The 17,595-nt window shown below is 36.9% G+C and overlaps 1 protein-coding gene across 5 annotated transcripts; it reads right to left on the reverse strand.

The window, feature by feature from the left end:
• Positions 1-60: 60 nt before the first annotated feature.
• Positions 61-14,371, reverse strand: LOC135635896 (uncharacterized). Of its 5 annotated transcripts, none has more exons than XM_065147348.1 (8): positions 14,164-14,371; positions 10,697-10,798; positions 9,644-9,841; positions 9,477-9,572; positions 6,115-6,261; positions 2,164-2,305; positions 422-1,464; positions 61-144 (listed from the first exon to the last, which is right to left on the reverse strand). In XM_065147348.1, the coding sequence occupies exons 1-7, from the start codon at positions 14,233-14,235 to the stop codon at positions 440-442; spliced, it is 1,782 nt and encodes a 593-aa protein (XP_065003420.1). In that variant the 5' UTR covers positions 14,236-14,371; the 3' UTR covers positions 61-144; positions 422-439. The 5 variants fall into 5 exon arrangements, with proteins under 5 accessions (XP_065003420.1, XP_065003422.1, XP_065003419.1 ...); XM_065147350.1 differs by lacking the exon at positions 61-144 and adding an exon at positions 11,125-11,213 and having other exon boundaries at positions 188-1,464; positions 14,164-14,304; XM_065147347.1 differs by lacking the exon at positions 61-144 and having other exon boundaries at positions 188-1,464; positions 14,164-14,370.
• Positions 14,372-17,595: the final 3,224 nt, after the last annotated feature.

Here is a 17,595-nt window from a genome sequence, read left to right on the forward strand (position 1 = left end):
CTACCACTGTAAATAATCACAACCTGTTCTATTTGAACTTTCAAACATCAAGAAGAAAAGCTTGGCACTCAATTACCAGTAATTATTGTTGCATCTCTGTCACAATGTAGCTGAAAGGTGAAGCACACCGATCTATATATCTGCCTGTTGAAAGACAAAAAAGAACGAAAACGATTAAACAAGGAAATTGCACCAAGCTGATTTCACAGGTCATGGAAAAAGATGGTCATAAAACGCACAACTTGAGCAGCTATGCTGTCATAAGCCATAAGCCAGACCGGAACGGCAAGCTTAAGGTTAAGAGTCGATTCCACCAGTCTGCTAAAATGATACAAAAAATTGCTAGTTTTACAACATGGCCTCAAAATGCACCAGGCTGCAGTATCAAAGTTGGAAGAGTTTTAGTGCTACAGTAATATACCAGTTTAAACAAAACCACTTAGGTTGCCTTCTTGCTGGACTGCTGGCCTTTCTGCAAGGAACATGCACTTCCATCACTCCTGAAGCACACTTGTGTCCCCCATGGCTCCATCTGTACAATATTCTCACTCTGGCTTGAGCTTGTGAACGTAGTCAATGAAGCTGGTCCACCAAGAATTGAGTTCTTTGTCGAGAGCAGTGCCTGATGGAAATATTCCTGAATGTCCCCAGTTTCCTCAAAAACGGGAATGTCACTTGTAAGCATCTTGAAAGCAAATTCAAGGCATGGGTCTGGCCAAGACTCACCGAATGGCGATCTGTACGGTGCCAATGGTTTTTCACTGCTAGATCTTCCCGATTGAACCTGTGTTTTGGCATTTGATTCTTCACTTGCATGCTTGTGGCTCTCAAGATCATCCGATTGTTCAAGGTCTATTATGGGTGTCTCATTTTTCTGGTGGACTCTTTTGTTAACTAGATCAGATTGAGTGCTCTGAGCCAAAACTGAAGCTGATTTGTCCCCATTAGACCTTTGAATGGCTCCAGAGTTTGACATTTGGTTGCCCCTAAGTGCAGCCAATCGTTTAGATGCTCGGAGTGGCATCTTCATTGGCTTTATGGCCTTGGCTCTCATGAAGCCACGCTTGTGTCCTCCTCTGCTCTTCTTAGGTTCAGATTGCTCCTCATTCTCGAGCGTTAAGTTTGTTTCATCCAACGAGTTAGTCTCTGGAGCTAGTAGATTTCCATTCAGCTGTCGGAGAGGCACCAACGGTACATGCTTTACTTGTCTCATATTTGCTTGCTGCGTCTCATCAAACCCGTTGGAGAGGCATTCATCATTAAGAAAAATTTGCTTCAACTGGGAACATTCTTGTGATGCTTTAGGTGCTTCATTCATTGCATCAGACAGCATATCATTAACAGAGTCTGATGGCTTTCCTATTGCTGGTTCTGACAGTTTCTCCTTTCCCAGATCTAATGTTTGGCCTGTAAATGCAACTCCATCAAAGTGCCTGACATGTGATGAATCAGCTACTTTTGTGCCTGGAATAGGAAGACAAAAAAGAGAGGAAAAAATAAGTCAAAACTAGCAATCCAAAGAGTGTCCATTTTTATACCCTGCAGATAAAAATCTTTAACCCTTCAATTTTAGAATTAAGAGTTGGATCCTAATATCCATACATAAAAAAGTTCGAGACCTGTATTCTCTGTAAAGGTCTAGATCTCAGAAAAGGATGGTCATGTTTGTTCAGGGATTTCCCCAGCTTATCACACAAATCAAGTTTGAGCTAATACTATGATCAATCGCCAGAGCTTACAGGTTTCACTATGCACAACAATTGATCGATCAATTGCTCATGAGTATAAACCAATTGCTTCTTAATTCCCCTTGATTTCTAAAACTATGAAATGTACACTTTGAAGAAGCAGCTATATCACATTTTTTGGCCTTTTCTAGTCTCAATAAGTTCATCAAAACTTTAGCCTTTGTTTTTCTAAAAAAAAAATAGAGGGACGAACACCACATAGAGAATTGCCCTGTCATCAGTAGTGCACCACTTTTAGAAAGGTTCAAGCAGGAACCTTTTTCAGATGAAGAGGGTAAGCAACCACTAGTCCCAAGGCCTCACTAAATTTTTCGCAACTTAATTGCACAAAGAAAATTAGAAATTTGAACAAAATTCTTTAAATAACTTCTTTTGATAACAACATTGATTTATTTTATTGTTGCTGATGCATGACCTGAGGGAGACAAATTTGACCACTGAGGTGATTTGTTGATCTCCGTTGCCATCTTCACATCTGAATCAGTACCTTTTTCTGGAAAGAGGCATCTCCTTGCAGCATCTCTTCGCCAGTGTAATCTTTTGGCTGCAGCAGCAGGCTACAGAGAAGAATGCATAAGAACATTGGCAAAAATATCTACAAGAAAACCTACAAGGAAATAGGTAATTTAAATATTGATAAATTATCATATGTATGAAATGGTTATGAATTAAAATGTAACCTAACATGAACACCATGCATATCGAGCAAATTCGTTTTTAATGAATATTGCTAGATAATCCTAGCTAACTAAAACAACAAGTGGAGAATACATGAAGTTGTAACATTTACTGAATGAATCTACAATAAAGGATCGACCCAAGTGGGCATTATGCATACAAGATAGAGCTGTAGCTATAATTGGATGTCTCCATCTTCAGTTAAAAGCAGCTATATTGATCAGAAAAAAGGTATCTCAATTTCTTTTGCAAGTTAGTGTTAGATCATTTACTGCTGTGTCATTTACTGTAGCTGAGTGAATCTACATTTACTGTAGCTATATTGATCAGAGAATGCATGAAGTTGCAACATTTACTGAATGAATCTACAATAAAGGATAGACCCAAGTGGGCATTATGCAAACAAGATAGAGCTGTAGCTATAATTGGATGTCTCCATCTTCAGTAAAAAGCAGCTATATTGATAAGAAAAAAGGTATCTCAATTTCTTTTGCAAGTTAGTGTTAGATCATTTACTGCTGTCGTTTGATAACTTTAACTCATAATTTCTAATCACTTCATGAAAAGAGTACGTTTCTAATTGAGTTGCAATTTAATAAAATTAACAATATAGCAACAACAACAAAAAAACAGTGTAAATGAACATGCCTGAGACATTGCAATTTGTGAACACCATGGATGCCATAAACCCAAAGTGGAATACATGTGAAAAACTATAATTTATACTATTTAACAAGTCAAGTGCTTCAATATAGCAGATATTTAACACTAATTTTTATTTAGTATATAGATGGGTAGAATTAAATGATACACAATCTAACAATAAACTTTATCTCTTTGACTCACTAATATTAATGCGACCATCCACCTAACCTAAGATGAGACTGGAAAAGGAAAGAGCTTTATATTTGTTTGGTTTTGCTTGTTTGAGATGAGGTGCCTCTTCTTCCAAGTTTCACCTCAAGATGATGTGTCTACTTCTAACAAAGCTCGAGGATCAACAGCGAATTAAAGGATCTGAGGCTAAGACAAAAGATGAAAACATGGCTGGTACAAAGACACATCAGCGTTTTGCTTGCTTTTGATGCTTTGCTTCTCTATTCTGACCTGATTTAGGGAATACTAAAGGGATTGAATGGCTAAAGGGGGATAGTAACAATAAATTGGGACCCATTGAAGTTGACTAAACAAACATTTTTCAGTCATTATGTCCTCCCTAGGCAATGGGCATGCTACATAAGAGCTTAAAGGTTGGCTTTTGCAATTATGTTGATTCACCATATAGCATCAATTTACGCATTGTGTGGAACCTGTGATAATTAGTTACTCTCTGGTACAATTTTAGAGAAACGGCAGGTCTCACTTTTTATTTACTGTTCCCATGCAGTAACATGTTTGTCCTACTAGAATTAACATTTCAAATAATTATTTGGATATATTGTTCTACCAATTATTGCCCAAATACTACTTAAGAGCAGCATTTAAAAATCAATCACACGTCCGAACAGATCTGTTTTTACCAATCCGACACCTGAGTGGCCGGTACGCAAACTGGACAATTTTGCCCAATGCACTAGACTTACTGGGTGGTAAGCGGACTGGTACCAAGCTATACTACCAGATGGTAAACCTGCCATCCAGTACAGTACCCTTAGTACTCTTTAGTTTATCTTTTTCTTCACTTCCGCTGCTACAGCTCCTCCCTCCTGTGTTATTGCCTCCTCCTCATCAGCATTCCTCCAATGCTGCTTATCGTGTAGTGGTTTCACCTCCGCCCCATGGAACTATACTGCTCCTCGCCCTCACTCTCTTTGCTTGTAATGGTCCGGCTAGTACCAATCAGTACCAACCCATCCTGATGCTTGGAACCATGAACAAGTACTAAGTGCCGTACCAGTGGCACACTGATGCCACCCGGACCGAATCAAGGTTTTAATTGTTGCTTAAGAGAGTTTCAACAAGAGACCTCCATATTCAACAAGTGATTGGTGATGCAAAAACAAGCTGGTAAAGGTAGCCCTTGGCATCAATAAGGAGGTAGATCATGAAACCTCAGAGATACTAGTAGACTTAATCATGAATCTAGATATTGCAGTTGTAGACAGAGTGGAACAAATATTCCCCACGTTGCAGCAGATTGAGGTCAACATTGTAGTTGAGTCTATGAAGTTCCCTGCAGCTTCCTAGAACTTACAGATAGATCCACTAGGTTTTCCTGGGTTTACATGGTTAGGAAAAAAATATATATATGAAAAAAAAAAAAAAAAAAAAGACGAGAAAGATCAACTGAATCATTCGAATACCTAAGATACCTAGAATTAGTGGTGCCACATTGGCACATTCACAGTCTCAGCATCATACACAACAGAGAGATACATCTCTGAATCTTCATTGTTTGCGACTCGTTTGATCACATATTGAAAAACTCCAAACCAAATGCTCACCTTGCATTTACTAAAAGATGAGCAACTTCTGAGATTGTATCTGTAAGTTGCAATAGGCTGAGAAGAACATGCAATTCTTTTTCTCACTGTTTCCTTGTTTCATCTTGTGAATGTCATGTGAAAAGTAACCTCTCAAGTTTCAACAAATGAGTCACTGAATTTATAATTTGCAGCAGCTTCATTAAAATAGTAGTCATTTGCTCTTCAATCATGCATATAATTCTGAAGTATAAAATGCCAAGACTAACCATCTGATCCAGTCACTCACCTATTTAAACAATCTAAAAGCAGTAAGCTACAGGCTCTCTGACTAATGATGAGACTCCCGGCTTGCTTTCAGTTGATGATCCAGCATTTATAAAAATTTTCCTTTACTATCCCATTCCTAAATGCACAAATCATTGAGTTGCAAAATTAGCTTTAGAAAAAGCCCTCTCAGATTTACCTTCTCTGATGCAGCCATCTTCCTCCTTTGTTGAACTTTTGAGCCACATACATCCTTGTGCTCTTGAGATAAATAATTGCCACAATTTTAATAAGGGTTATAATCAAGAATTCATGTGAACTAGTCACTTAAGTCCTACTAAAATATGGAGTGTTTCTTTTATTATAAATGTAGAAATCGACGGTCAAGGCAACATAAGTCATGTCATCTTTCATCAGCCACTAATTATTTAAAATGGCTGCTGCGGTCAATTCTCCTCCAAATCTGCCCAAACCAGCAACATAATGAAGAGAAAACCCCAGAACGCCCTAAACATTAAAACCACTTTAAAATCATTTGGTCAAACTTGGAACCTACATGCAAGATAAGAAGAGACCTAATAGTGGATCGTCTAGAAATAATCAAATTTAATCTGGTTTCCTTTCTTCCCAACAATGATATGATGAAGACATCTAACTTCCTGCATCAATATATTTCTATTTTCTTAAGCAGATACATATAGCCTAAATACAACTATCAATACAGATGTCAGTAGTGCAAAAAAAAAAGATGTCAGTAATCAATAAGCACCATCATATGAGTTAGCTGCCTTCAATTATGAGCTGCATGCCATAACACTATGAATGACTCTGAGACATTAATTTCATAAAAGATATAGTAAAAAATAAAACTCAACTTATTTGCCGCTATATTTTATCCAACAATGCCATGCAGAAAGCAATATAGATAAAAACAGTTCAATATCAATTAGAACAAGTAATGATTGTATGAGTCTCGAAGAAATATGATATAAACTTACATGTAGTTCCCTTTCTACAGTATGCAACTCACGCATACTCCTTTTCTGTGGTTTGCTCGCACATTTATTGACATCTCCAGTTTCAATATACCGAAATGCATCCTTTAAGGAGCGAAATGCATATTCACCATCTGGATCAATGTATAACTGTTGCAGCAATACCAGCAGACAATAAAAGATATATCTGATAATCTGATATAACTTCTGCAAAGTAGACATCCTCCAGACAACAGACCACAGAAACAGATTGCTTATACTATATGGAAAAGTGAGTTAAGTAATGATCTAAAAACAAAATAAGCCAAGAATGGATAAACAATGGCAATCATACACATGAATACATTTAAGCCATGAATAGTTGAAATCGAAAATTTTTTATCATCATGATCACTTCCGAAGGTGAAATACCTGTGCATTATATTCATTTGGCATTGTGCAGATTCCGACACTACAAAGTTAAATGTAATTTAACTTTTTAAATGAAGTACTTTTTGCATGTTAACTCATGCAAAGTGAATGATAATTGTAGTAAAGAGATGCACTTCTTCTTTCAACCAAGGCTTATCAATCCTATAGTGATCTCCACTTGGAATGGTGCAGTATCAACATGGTGCCATATAGCGAGTTGACATGCTTAGTGCACTGTAGGTCTAAAAGATATATTTACCAATTCATTTTGGATTTTGATGGTTCTGAGTGATCTTCAACGGTTCTGTATTGTCTATGATACATATCATGAACAAGAATATCTTCTAGGACCACAAAAATTTATACTGAGCATAATATCTCGATGAAGGATAACATATATGATAACTTTGTGAGTCAAGAAACCATATTGCATCGCAAGAAATGCCATTTCACCTGGACTGGTATGAAACGAGCGATACATATTGGTCCGGGCATAAGCCGGTACACAGATTGCCCCCATTTCGGCGATCTGGACCCACCAACAAAAAAAAGAAAGAAAAATGACTTTAACATGTTTCAGGTTTAGGGCTCACATTCACAAGCTCTCTTCACTGACACGCAGCTGAACCATTGCCACTTGTCACCGCCCTAATTTTGAGTACATTTCCTCCTCCTCTACCTGCTCTTCTTCCTTCAACCCCTCCTCTCCTTCCTTCTTCTTCCTACTTTCTCCTCTTATTCCTTCCTCTTCCTCCTTTTCCTCCACCACCATTTGTGTGATCAGTATGTATCAGTGTACCAAGTGTCGTTATACTGATACTGATCAATATGTACCAATCTGACCAAGGACCGATATGCCTGGTCGTGCTGAAGTTCACCACCATTTGTGTGATCAGTATGTATCAGTGTACCAAGTGTCGTTATACTGATACTGATCGATATGTACCAATCTGACCAAGGACCGATATGCCTGGTCGTGCCGAAGTTCCTTGTTGCACTGTATCATAATTCAACAATAAACAATCCATGTTTTTAGCCCAATGATTCAATATATTTTAAAAGAAAAATGATGTCATCAAATAAATCTGAAGCCACATCAAATGGCAAGGACTAGAGCATTTACTAGCACCAGAATCTAGTAATAATTCTGTCTAATATATTCCAGATACTAGCCCTATGGCATATGCTGCAAATCCTGTACTGCTGATTATATTGGATTAGGTACTACAGATTGATGTCTATCAAATGGTTCATCTTGCATGTGGATGAAACCAAGAGTTCCACTCGAGCAATGAGTTGGGCCTTGAACTGGCTTAGCCAAAACTAGGCATGGACTTGTAATGGATGAAAAGGACAACACTGATCTCTCTGGGATTTTTACTAACCTGTATGCAGTGGTACCCATAATGATACTTCATAATATCGAGACAGGGACAGCATTTCATTGTTTCAATCTGCAGATGGTTGTCGTTTACATATGCATAAAAACTAATGCAAAATGCTAATGTGGTCAAACTAACTGGATAGAAAGCCTTGTAATTTGCATATAAATGTGTGGTTATGTACATGGTCCTTATTGGCAGAACATTCAAAGCGAGCAGCTGCGTCCATTGCTGTAGCCAGTTACTTGGATACACAAAGCATGGTTTTTTTTTTTCCCCTCAAAAACTATGGGTCAATAGTTATTCTAATCCAAATAGCTTCAAATGAGTATAAACTACCAAATACCATCACATACTTGATAAGTTCTAAATACAGTTATCATTTACTGATATTTTTGTGAACTCCAGTATATGCTGCTCTGTAAGTTATAGTTTTGTAATTTGTACCATGTTTTATATGTTTTGAATGGAATTTTAACATCAAATCATGTGCTGCAAAATGATGCATATTGCATACACACTATATGGTGTCTCAGCCAGCTGCATACTGAAGAGGAATGCAGTATATTCCACAGTATCCATAGAGCATTTTCTTAAAAAAGCATTATATTTATCGAATTTTTATTATGTTGATGTTTCATTACTTTAGGGGCCTATGGGATCATAACAAACACAAGGTGGAAGCAACATTCAAGCTATTCAATAAATTTATAAATAAAAGGATCGATTTTATGTTTCCCTTTTGTAGTTAGCTTATCATAATTAAGACTTTGAGCTTGGGTTGTAATATTGTTATGTTTTCCATGTCATGGTACGATTTTTAAATTGTTGGCACATTTTGAATGTTTCTGTATTGGAAATCCACTTTGGATGTGATAATCTAATTGTCTTGAAAGCCCTTTAGGCCCTCTGCTTCACTGGGAGGCCCTTTAAGGCTTTCATGACCCTTTGTGGCCTCACCTCTGTTCACACAATCCCTTGATCAACCTACAAAATTTCCTGAATCCTTGGAGGTTGTGAACTTGTGATCATGTTTTGCATAATCTGCATGCCCAAGTTAACCTCTGGGACCCTTAGTTTGTCCAAGTAGGGGTTTTAGCTAGTAATAACTGGGTCTAGTAGATGTGTCTCATACCTCAAGGGCCCTTCAAAGCTCTTTAATCACCCAAGGGGACCTACCTTTCCTACTCAAAAAGGATCAAAAGCTAGTGATGTCCCTGACTGGAATTTAGAGAGTTCAATGAGACTTTTGAAGCCAAGTGCACTAGGATGGATCGATATATATGATGATCTAGAGTTTAGCAGCTCTTTCTTAGTCTACAAAAGTTCTATTAGTCTTTTGATTTGGCGGAGAAGTCAACCCTACAAATGTAAAAGAGAAAGAGGCTGGAGAACGAATAAGAAACATGAAATCTAGAAGTAAAAGATTTTGGTATTATATGTCCAAAGAATATGTAGATCAATAAAAATACTCCTCAGCATTTCAATTTAATGTCAATATTTCATCCAAGTAAGGATACAAATAATTGAAATACATTACAGTTGAATTAATTATACACTACGAAATAGTACCGTTTCATTTACAGGTTTTCCTCGTTTGTACTTTCTGAACCTTATCTCCTTAATCCACCCATGAGGTAACTCGTTTGAACCATATCCAGTTGGAGCCTGAACCATCAAAAATATTAAAGTGTCATTGTACTAAAGGAGAACCCATAAATACTAAAGGAGAAGCTTGCATAAGAGCAAACATTGTTGGAGGAGCTCTCTTTGATGCTCTTCTCTTGACTGGTTGAAGTGCAAGGTTTCTTCATGTTACTTGAGGTGATACTCCTTGTCTCTCTGGTTGTAGGACTAAAATCCTTTCTAGCATTAAGATGCCGAAATACCTGTTTCTTTGAGTAGAATCTGGATCCAGTAGATGGATTGTAATAGCACTGGAGGAAAAGAGTAGATGAATGAATCATCAAAGCCATATACTATTAGAGAATATTGTATTTCCTAACACAAAATAGCTGGCACCGTTTTAGTTGTAAATATGTTCTGGATTATCTTGATATTGACACAACTATAACAATTAAACAAGTTAAACAAGAATTAAAGAAAAGCATGAGATACAATCTACAAGTTGCAAGACTAATGCAAGCATATGTAAAGAATATATAGACTGCCAGGGTTGCAGCCTATGTTTGGTGTTTACTGTTATATTCACCCTCACACTTTCACAGATTGGGCACTCATTAATTCTTAAAACATTAGTAGAAAGTGAAATGATGCCATTGAAAATGCACATTTAAGTTTCTGAGTCTTAGCTTCAATGTTACAGATTTTTATGATACTGATAATTAATATATATAACTAATTTAAAAAAAAATATCCTCTATGTAACCTTGTATTTTCTTTTCTCCTTAGCAAGCAGACAATTAATATATGAATCTAGACCTGATTCTCATGTCAATGTATTGCTCGTTAAGAAAACAAAAAATTAAGAAATAAAAAGGACAACCATCTACATGAGGATTCCACCAATACTAGGTCAAAGTAGGGTCAACATAAGAAACTTATTCAGGTCATCCAACTATAACTATTTTTGAAAGATCCAGAATGTACACTCGAACTTGAATAGTTTCTCAGTCAGAAATATGCCATGAACTATATAGAAAGTTAATGAATCATATATTAGTATTCTTTATAAAGAACAGGAGTAATAACAAATTAACTTCATTCACAACTATTGGAAACAAAGCAAAATAATTATATTGAGGTTAACAATGAATGAACAATTTTAGTACCTTTATCTCTCGTCCTGCATATGCCCCATTCTTTTGAGTTCTAGTCTCCAAAACCCAACCAGAAGGCAACCAATCAGGTGAATCTTTTACTTCTCTGACAAGCTACAATATGCAAATAACCAGAGCATGTAAGAGTCCATATTCCAAATAAAAGAACAATTCTGAGCTAAATAAAATATTACATGGAGTGTGTTTGCTCCCACAAAAGATGCCGGCTAGGATGCATTTTACGACAAAGATAGTATGCAAACTCTTCCATATGTATTGTGCAATAGGAGTTGGGATTGTTATAAGGGTGTTAAGGCTCAATAAAATTGGAAATGAGCTGAACAAAATAGGGCTAAAATTAAAGGATGTTCTAATCTTTAAATTTTAAGAAAAATATTAACCAACAAAAAGAGGTAGAGTAGAGTTCAAGGTAGACATACCATAACTTCTAGGAAAAGAGAGTTTCCTAGCTAACCTTCCCAAAGTATTGAAGTTGCTCCACTTGTCTCTAATGAAGCAGAAGATTTTGCTACAAAACACCAGATATCCAACAATTGAAGACTCAAGATTGTTTAAGGTAATTGAAAAGTTCTAGACACAGGGTTGACAAAAGGTAGGGTACTGTTAAATTGGAAGACCAGGAAGCTCAACAGGTAAAGGTCAGGATACCAGGATTAATGATGTTTTGGGGAGATTCAATTCTTAAAATAAAATTAACAAATTATAGGACAGAGGAAGAGAAGGAAAATGATAGATATTTTGGATTCATTATATATCTTATGAGCTCTTTTTTAAAGGGGAGAGACACCACTCACACATAATATTACAGGGAATACTTCATATCATTCAACCATGTAAATGCTTTTAAAATCTCCTCTTCATATAGCCTCGCCAAGTGTATAAAGGAAAGACAAACTAGAATAAATTAATAAGAAAGTATACAAGGAAATTTTAATCAATCAATGTCCTGAATTAATGGCTATAACCAGAACCAATCAACCCCATCTTTTATCTCTTGGAGAAGATTCAGTTTCATATTCGTCTGATCCCTAATCATGAATAACCTTTCTTACTTTACAACATCATTGTTGGAATTGGTTTCATTATTGGACATCTTCAATCAACTCAATCTTCCGCATCATCTGGTGTACCAGCTTAGCTTCTTCTTCCTCTGATTATTATTATTTATTTATTTTTTCTTGAAAATCTTAGCAGGAAGTGACAATGAAGTCCCCACCCATCCACCCCAAGAAAATAGGACGTTACAATGTGGGAAACTAGTAGAACTGTGAAATGACTCAAACTAGCAAAAACTAAAGCAGGTCCACAATTTATCAATATAATAAGTTCAATACATGAAAACTAAGTTAAATACCTAAGTTTATGATCAATCCATAAAGACTTGAGCAGGACTTTCATCTTTCAACTCCTGGGTAGACTTGATAGGTGCACTGGTATTATAGCCTGAATAAAATGAGCTTATAGGCTTGGCCTCCATTTGCCTCAACAAAAGATGGCTTTGGTTTCTACACTTCAAATGTGATCACATATCGTGCTTAACTTCTAAAATTATTGAATTTTGAACTCCTTTTTCATCATAGCATTATCCATAAAGATTCCAGATTAGGATAGTACCTGACCTTCTCATATATACCACGAACATATAGGACAAGATAAACAACAGTCTCTAATGATGCCAACTCATTTGTACAACAAATATTTAGCATATATAAACAAAGGGCCTGCAAAAAGGATAATCAACAATCAGAGAGTTCCTGAAAATTGGATGGTTAAAATTAACATATACAGAGGAGGGGGAAGTGCACAGCTAAGGGAAAGGATTCACTAGATGGAAGTGGCTGGGCATAAAGTTTGGATATTAAGCTACCATAGGGGTATAGGAGCAAGAGGAAGGTTGAGAGGGTGGGGACTGGGGAGAGAGGTGGGTGTAATTCGATGATAATTCTGGCATTTTAAGGCCTAGTTACCAGTCATCTTTAGTTTCTTTTCTTAACCGCAACTCTTTGATCTTAATTAAACGATTCTTATTTGGTACCAAGCCACTCTTAAGAAAGAAAAGAAAAAGTACTCTGGCAAAAAGCATATATCTACATCTCAGTATATAATGGGACCAAGGGCATTCGATCTACACCAACACCAACCAATAGCAAAAAGATCATTTATTTATTTTCTTCTCTTTGACTCAGTGCAACTCCCCTATATCCTATTCTTGCCAATGTGTATATAGGTTGTGCAGAAGGCTATTGTGTGGGAGATCTATTGTGGCTCATATTATCTCATAAGCAAACAAAAACCACCAAGAGTCAGATTGATTGCTATTGGAGACAAGGGCTGCAACTAAGACAGGTTAGTTCTGGCTGGGTATTTCTCCACGTCCAATACATCAAACCCAGCCCTTTGTCCAAAATCCAATCCAGCCCTTTGAACCAAAACAGCCTGCAACTCCTACCCCTTTTGCCCAAGCCCAACCCAACATCAAATTTCTGAACTCATATTGGAAATTGGGTTGACCGGGCCAGGCTTATGTTTGTTTTGGGTTTGGACCAAGACAATAACAAGATATAGAATACACTCCACACAAGTTTAGGTGATGTTGCAACATGTCAAATACTAATAACTCCAAGAAACATATAATAATGCAGTACTGGATTAAAAAGTAGCAATATATGTCATATAAAGCAATATATCTGGTGGATGAAAAGGTAAGTTAGGTCAGTTACTTTGCTACCAGATCCCTTAACCTGATTGCAACCTGGATTTCCTCGGATTGACATTTTCTTGACCCAAGCCTGTCGACGGTATTCCTGTACAGACCCCGCACAAGGTCCATTTGGGGTCAGCTTGATCCTGGATTAACCAGATCAGGTTGTAGCGTACTATACTACAGACATGAGCAACATTTTCTCCCAACTCAAAATATTTTCACGGCACCTTTCACTCATACACTGCCAATCTTACGGAAAAACGGTCAATTCAGTTACTTCATAACACATCACTGAACTTTTCTGCCAATATACAATAGAAAGATAAAGGAGAAACCAAAAAACTAGAAGAATCACAAGCTACCGACACCTTCAACTGTTAAAACTCGAGTAGAACCCTAAAGTTCCCTTGTCTCTGTCCTCCTTTCCCTAAAACGTTCGAGTTCCTTTCCCCTCTCTTCCGTAAATCATTAGCAATCTGACCTTTCTGCCATTTTCCTCGACAAAAATCTAAATCTATACTCTCTACCATTTCCGTCAGACAAACCGTCTCAAATCTCGCAGAAGAGCAAGCACAATCCGCATTCCCAACAGAGAGATAAAAGGCAGAACACCCCAAATGCGTTGCAATCTTTCGCAGCCATCAAGAAACTGATCAAGAAACAATCTTTCCACGGAAATTTAGGTGAAGCACAAGAAAGAAGAACCGAGTAAAGAAAAGAGAACAGAGAAGTAGCGGACACGGGTACGATCTACCAGATGCTTCGCTCCGTCGGCGGTCGTCCCGACCTCCGGCGACGCGCAATCTGGCCGCTCCTCCGACGCCATTCCCAAAGTGAAACCCTCCTCCGGCGATCTCTGGCCGGAATCGACGAGTTACATGGGTCACTCCTTCTCGATCTCCTCGCCCCCTTTCTTTGGTGTCGACTAGAGACAGTGGGCATCCCCGCTAGTCTACGGGAGGTCGCCGAGACCCACGTGTTGGTGCTGCTCAGTGATGGTGATTCGCGTCAAGTAGACGTGGACGCTCGAGATCGGCACAAGAACAGATCGGACGGCTCAAAGAACGTACTTTTTCTTCTTGACAAAGGGAAGTCATCACGGGGAAAAGAATCTGAATTTTTTATTTATTTTTGCTCATTTGGGCACATTTACGGATCTCCAACGAAGATAAATCTGGAAAAGTTCCGTATAAGTGGACAAGAGGATCAAATGACCAGTAAATATATTATTATTATTATTATTATTATTATTATTATATCAGGACGGAAATTTTGTTTTTAGTTTCTTAATCACGTTGTGATGGGTCGAAGATGGAAGGCAATTTTTAATTGATTAAGACGAGAATAATTTGAATAAATCCTTTCCGTCCGTTGTCGTGCTACCTGTGTGATCGGGAAAACTGACGGTCATGATCACTAGGAAATTAGTGGGACCCACAATAGACGAGCGATCACAATTTGTTACATCTTTTCTCGACCCCTTCAGCGCGTCGGTCGCTCGGCTTGCTCGCTCTCTATAAAGACTCCTCACAGGATAATGTGAGCTCATAATTGACCCACTCAGTCGCCAAGAATGTTGCCGATTTGTAGGCATCAAAACCCTAGTTTCGGTTTATCGCTTTCCTTGACCTACGCAATCAGTTTCTGGGATCGTCTCGACCGAGAGCTCGGCCCATCGGGATTTTTCTTCTCTCTGTTAACATGATCGTTTAGCGGAGGTCTTCCTTGTCGTATTCGATGCTCTCAGTGGTGCGCTCTTGATATGTAAAAAGAAAGATAGCGTCTTTGTTCTTAATGCCCTCGTTCAGGCTTAAAGATTGGAGTGAATGAATCCCGGGGAAGAACGAATTCTCCCTTTGCTGTGAGTTCACACTCCAGTGGTGGTATTATTTTCTTGCCGTTCTTTCTTTCTTTCTTTCTTTCTCTGTTTTGTGCCTCCTAGTTTCTTTCGTACTTCGTTTCCCAAGCTTTATACTATGCTCATTTTGCACTGAACGTTAAACTCAATCGATTTACCACGAGAGCACTATTGCCGTCAAACTATTACTTTTAAATATATCAAGATCTTTTTTTTCCTTTTTTTGCCACTTTTTACATTGCAATCCATTATAATTAGTCATTGCAGTCCACAGGGAACTGTTATCTTTACATGATCCTTATAGCTTCTCTTTCCATTGAATACTTGAGTTGTAAATCTTTTTGCACTTCAGTACCACCACTTTAATTTAGTATGCACTTCTCTGTTCCAGAATCTCATTCCGTATATATCTATGTTGTTTATCTATGCTAAAATCAAGGCTTCATCTTGATGTGACTTATCTAACTTCATAATATATTATGTTATACTTATCCTCTTTTGTAAACAAAGCTTCTCTGGGGCTTTGACAATGCTTTAGTTATCTCTTTTATGCAAGCAAATGCTTCTTAAATTATGTATTGGAAATTATAGGGTGGTATGGAAAATTTATAATTCTCTCATGTCCTTTTTTTTTTTCTAATATGAAGGAAGAGGCATCATAGAGCTAATATGAAGAAATTATAATTTTTAAGAGAGATATTTAAATTATAATTTTGTTCAAGTTTAGAAAAAGCACCATAAAGCATATTTCTGAGAATGAGATCATTCATTATGTAGGTAATTTCATATTATAATGATCAAGTTTGTTCAGGTAATTTCATACATACTAGGGCTTGAAAATGAAATCATTATGTAGGTAAATGCCTGAACGTTTGTTGCTGTCAAGGGGCTATCTACACAGAATATTTCTGAGAATCTGTCACTGAGAGATGAAACTGCAAAATCTTCTAGGATGCTGTAATGGTCTTGAGGGGTTGAGTTGTTCAGCTTGGAACTTAGTTTATTAGTCTTCCTTCTTTGTGGATCATGTAGGTTGACCCTCTTTAACACCAAGTAAACCATTGTGATTTGATGCCAAATTTCTGGTCTGTTGATCATTTTTAGTGTAACCTGTACTACATACATGTATTCTCTGCTATTGGAGTGTGAAAATGAAAATGCATGCTATAGCAGTTTGTCACTAACACTACTGACTATGTTGGAGAATAATTTTGATAAATAGTTTCCACTTGATTAATCTGAAAGGAATGGGGTTCCTTTTCAACTAGTGGTGTCATTAGATTGTTGTTCTTTTTTGGCATATTTCAGCATTAGATTTATATCACCTCTTGTGCAATATTTCAATATGTACTGGGTTCCACATAATTTAGGGCTTCTGATATTTGTTCTCCTTATAACTCACAAACTGTACTTATAATGTTGAAAGGAAAATTTTCATGATTTTGTTTGATACGTAAGTCACAGAAGTAGGTGTTCCCACATCAGAATGAAACTACATGTTGGATCAAGGCAAGTATATATGTAATAGTGTCTTTCTTGTGTTTTATTTATCAAAGTTCTAATAGGTTTCTGATGCATGAAACACTTATCACTGTCTTGATATTTTTATTTGCTGCTTCCTTTGTATCAGATATAATCAAACATTCCCTATCTCACAATTGCCACATCTAGGATTGTCGAAGAAGAGAAGTAAATTTACTGGAGATGATGACACTCTTTTGAGTGAAAGAGATTAAAAGACACACCCATGCACATTACAAGGCTTGAAAAGATCCCTATATATAAGTAACAAAAACATGAGTTTGCATATGTAGATATTTAATGCACAAAAATCACAGATGTGGAATTTAAAAGACATTATCTAGACTTACTTTTGCATATGTATTAATATTTAATGCAAGAAAACACATAGGACATTGAATTCTTAATGACACAACCCTCTTCTAAGGATATAATATATATCATCAATAAATAATCTGAAAACACAGTAGAACCAAAAGACATTTTAGTGTTTTCTAAATTGTTTTTAAAAAAATGTGATTTATTTGATCAATATTTGAAGTAGTGTTCTCCTAGTGGCTGGATATCATAACATCAGCATAATATTTCCAATTAGTGATAACTATATCTGTGATTCAGACCCATCATGTCCATTTGCCATAAACCACTCAAGGTTATGATAAGTTCATCTCAAACAAAAAGAGAAAAGATGTTCCATGATCTAGGTACTGATGAAAGAGAAATTTAATAAAATCCAAGTTCGTTATAATTTACAAACTTGCCATATGGTTTCATAAAGAAAATCCATGATGTAATATAAATTTGATA

The sequence above is a fragment of the Musa acuminata genome, chromosome BXJ3-4 (assembly GCF_036884655.1).
Source record: "Musa acuminata AAA Group cultivar baxijiao chromosome BXJ3-4, Cavendish_Baxijiao_AAA, whole genome shotgun sequence".
Taxonomy (NCBI): Eukaryota; Viridiplantae; Streptophyta; class Magnoliopsida; order Zingiberales; family Musaceae; genus Musa; species Musa acuminata.

Excerpts from the sequence above, each read along its gene's own strand:
- LOC135635896 (XM_065147348.1), bottom strand. The coding sequence starts at position 14,235 with ATGGCGTCGGAGGAGCGGCCAGATTGCGCGTCGCCGGAGGTCGGGACG. Across the intron at positions 10,799-14,163 it reads CCGACGGAGCGAAGCATCTG|CTTGTCAGAGAAGTAAAAGA; the intron begins GTAGATCGTACC and ends TGCATATTGTAG. Across the intron at positions 2,306-6,114 it reads CTGTAGAAAGGGAACTACAT|CCTGCTGCTGCAGCCAAAAG; the intron begins GTAAGTTTATAT and ends TCTTCTCTGTAG.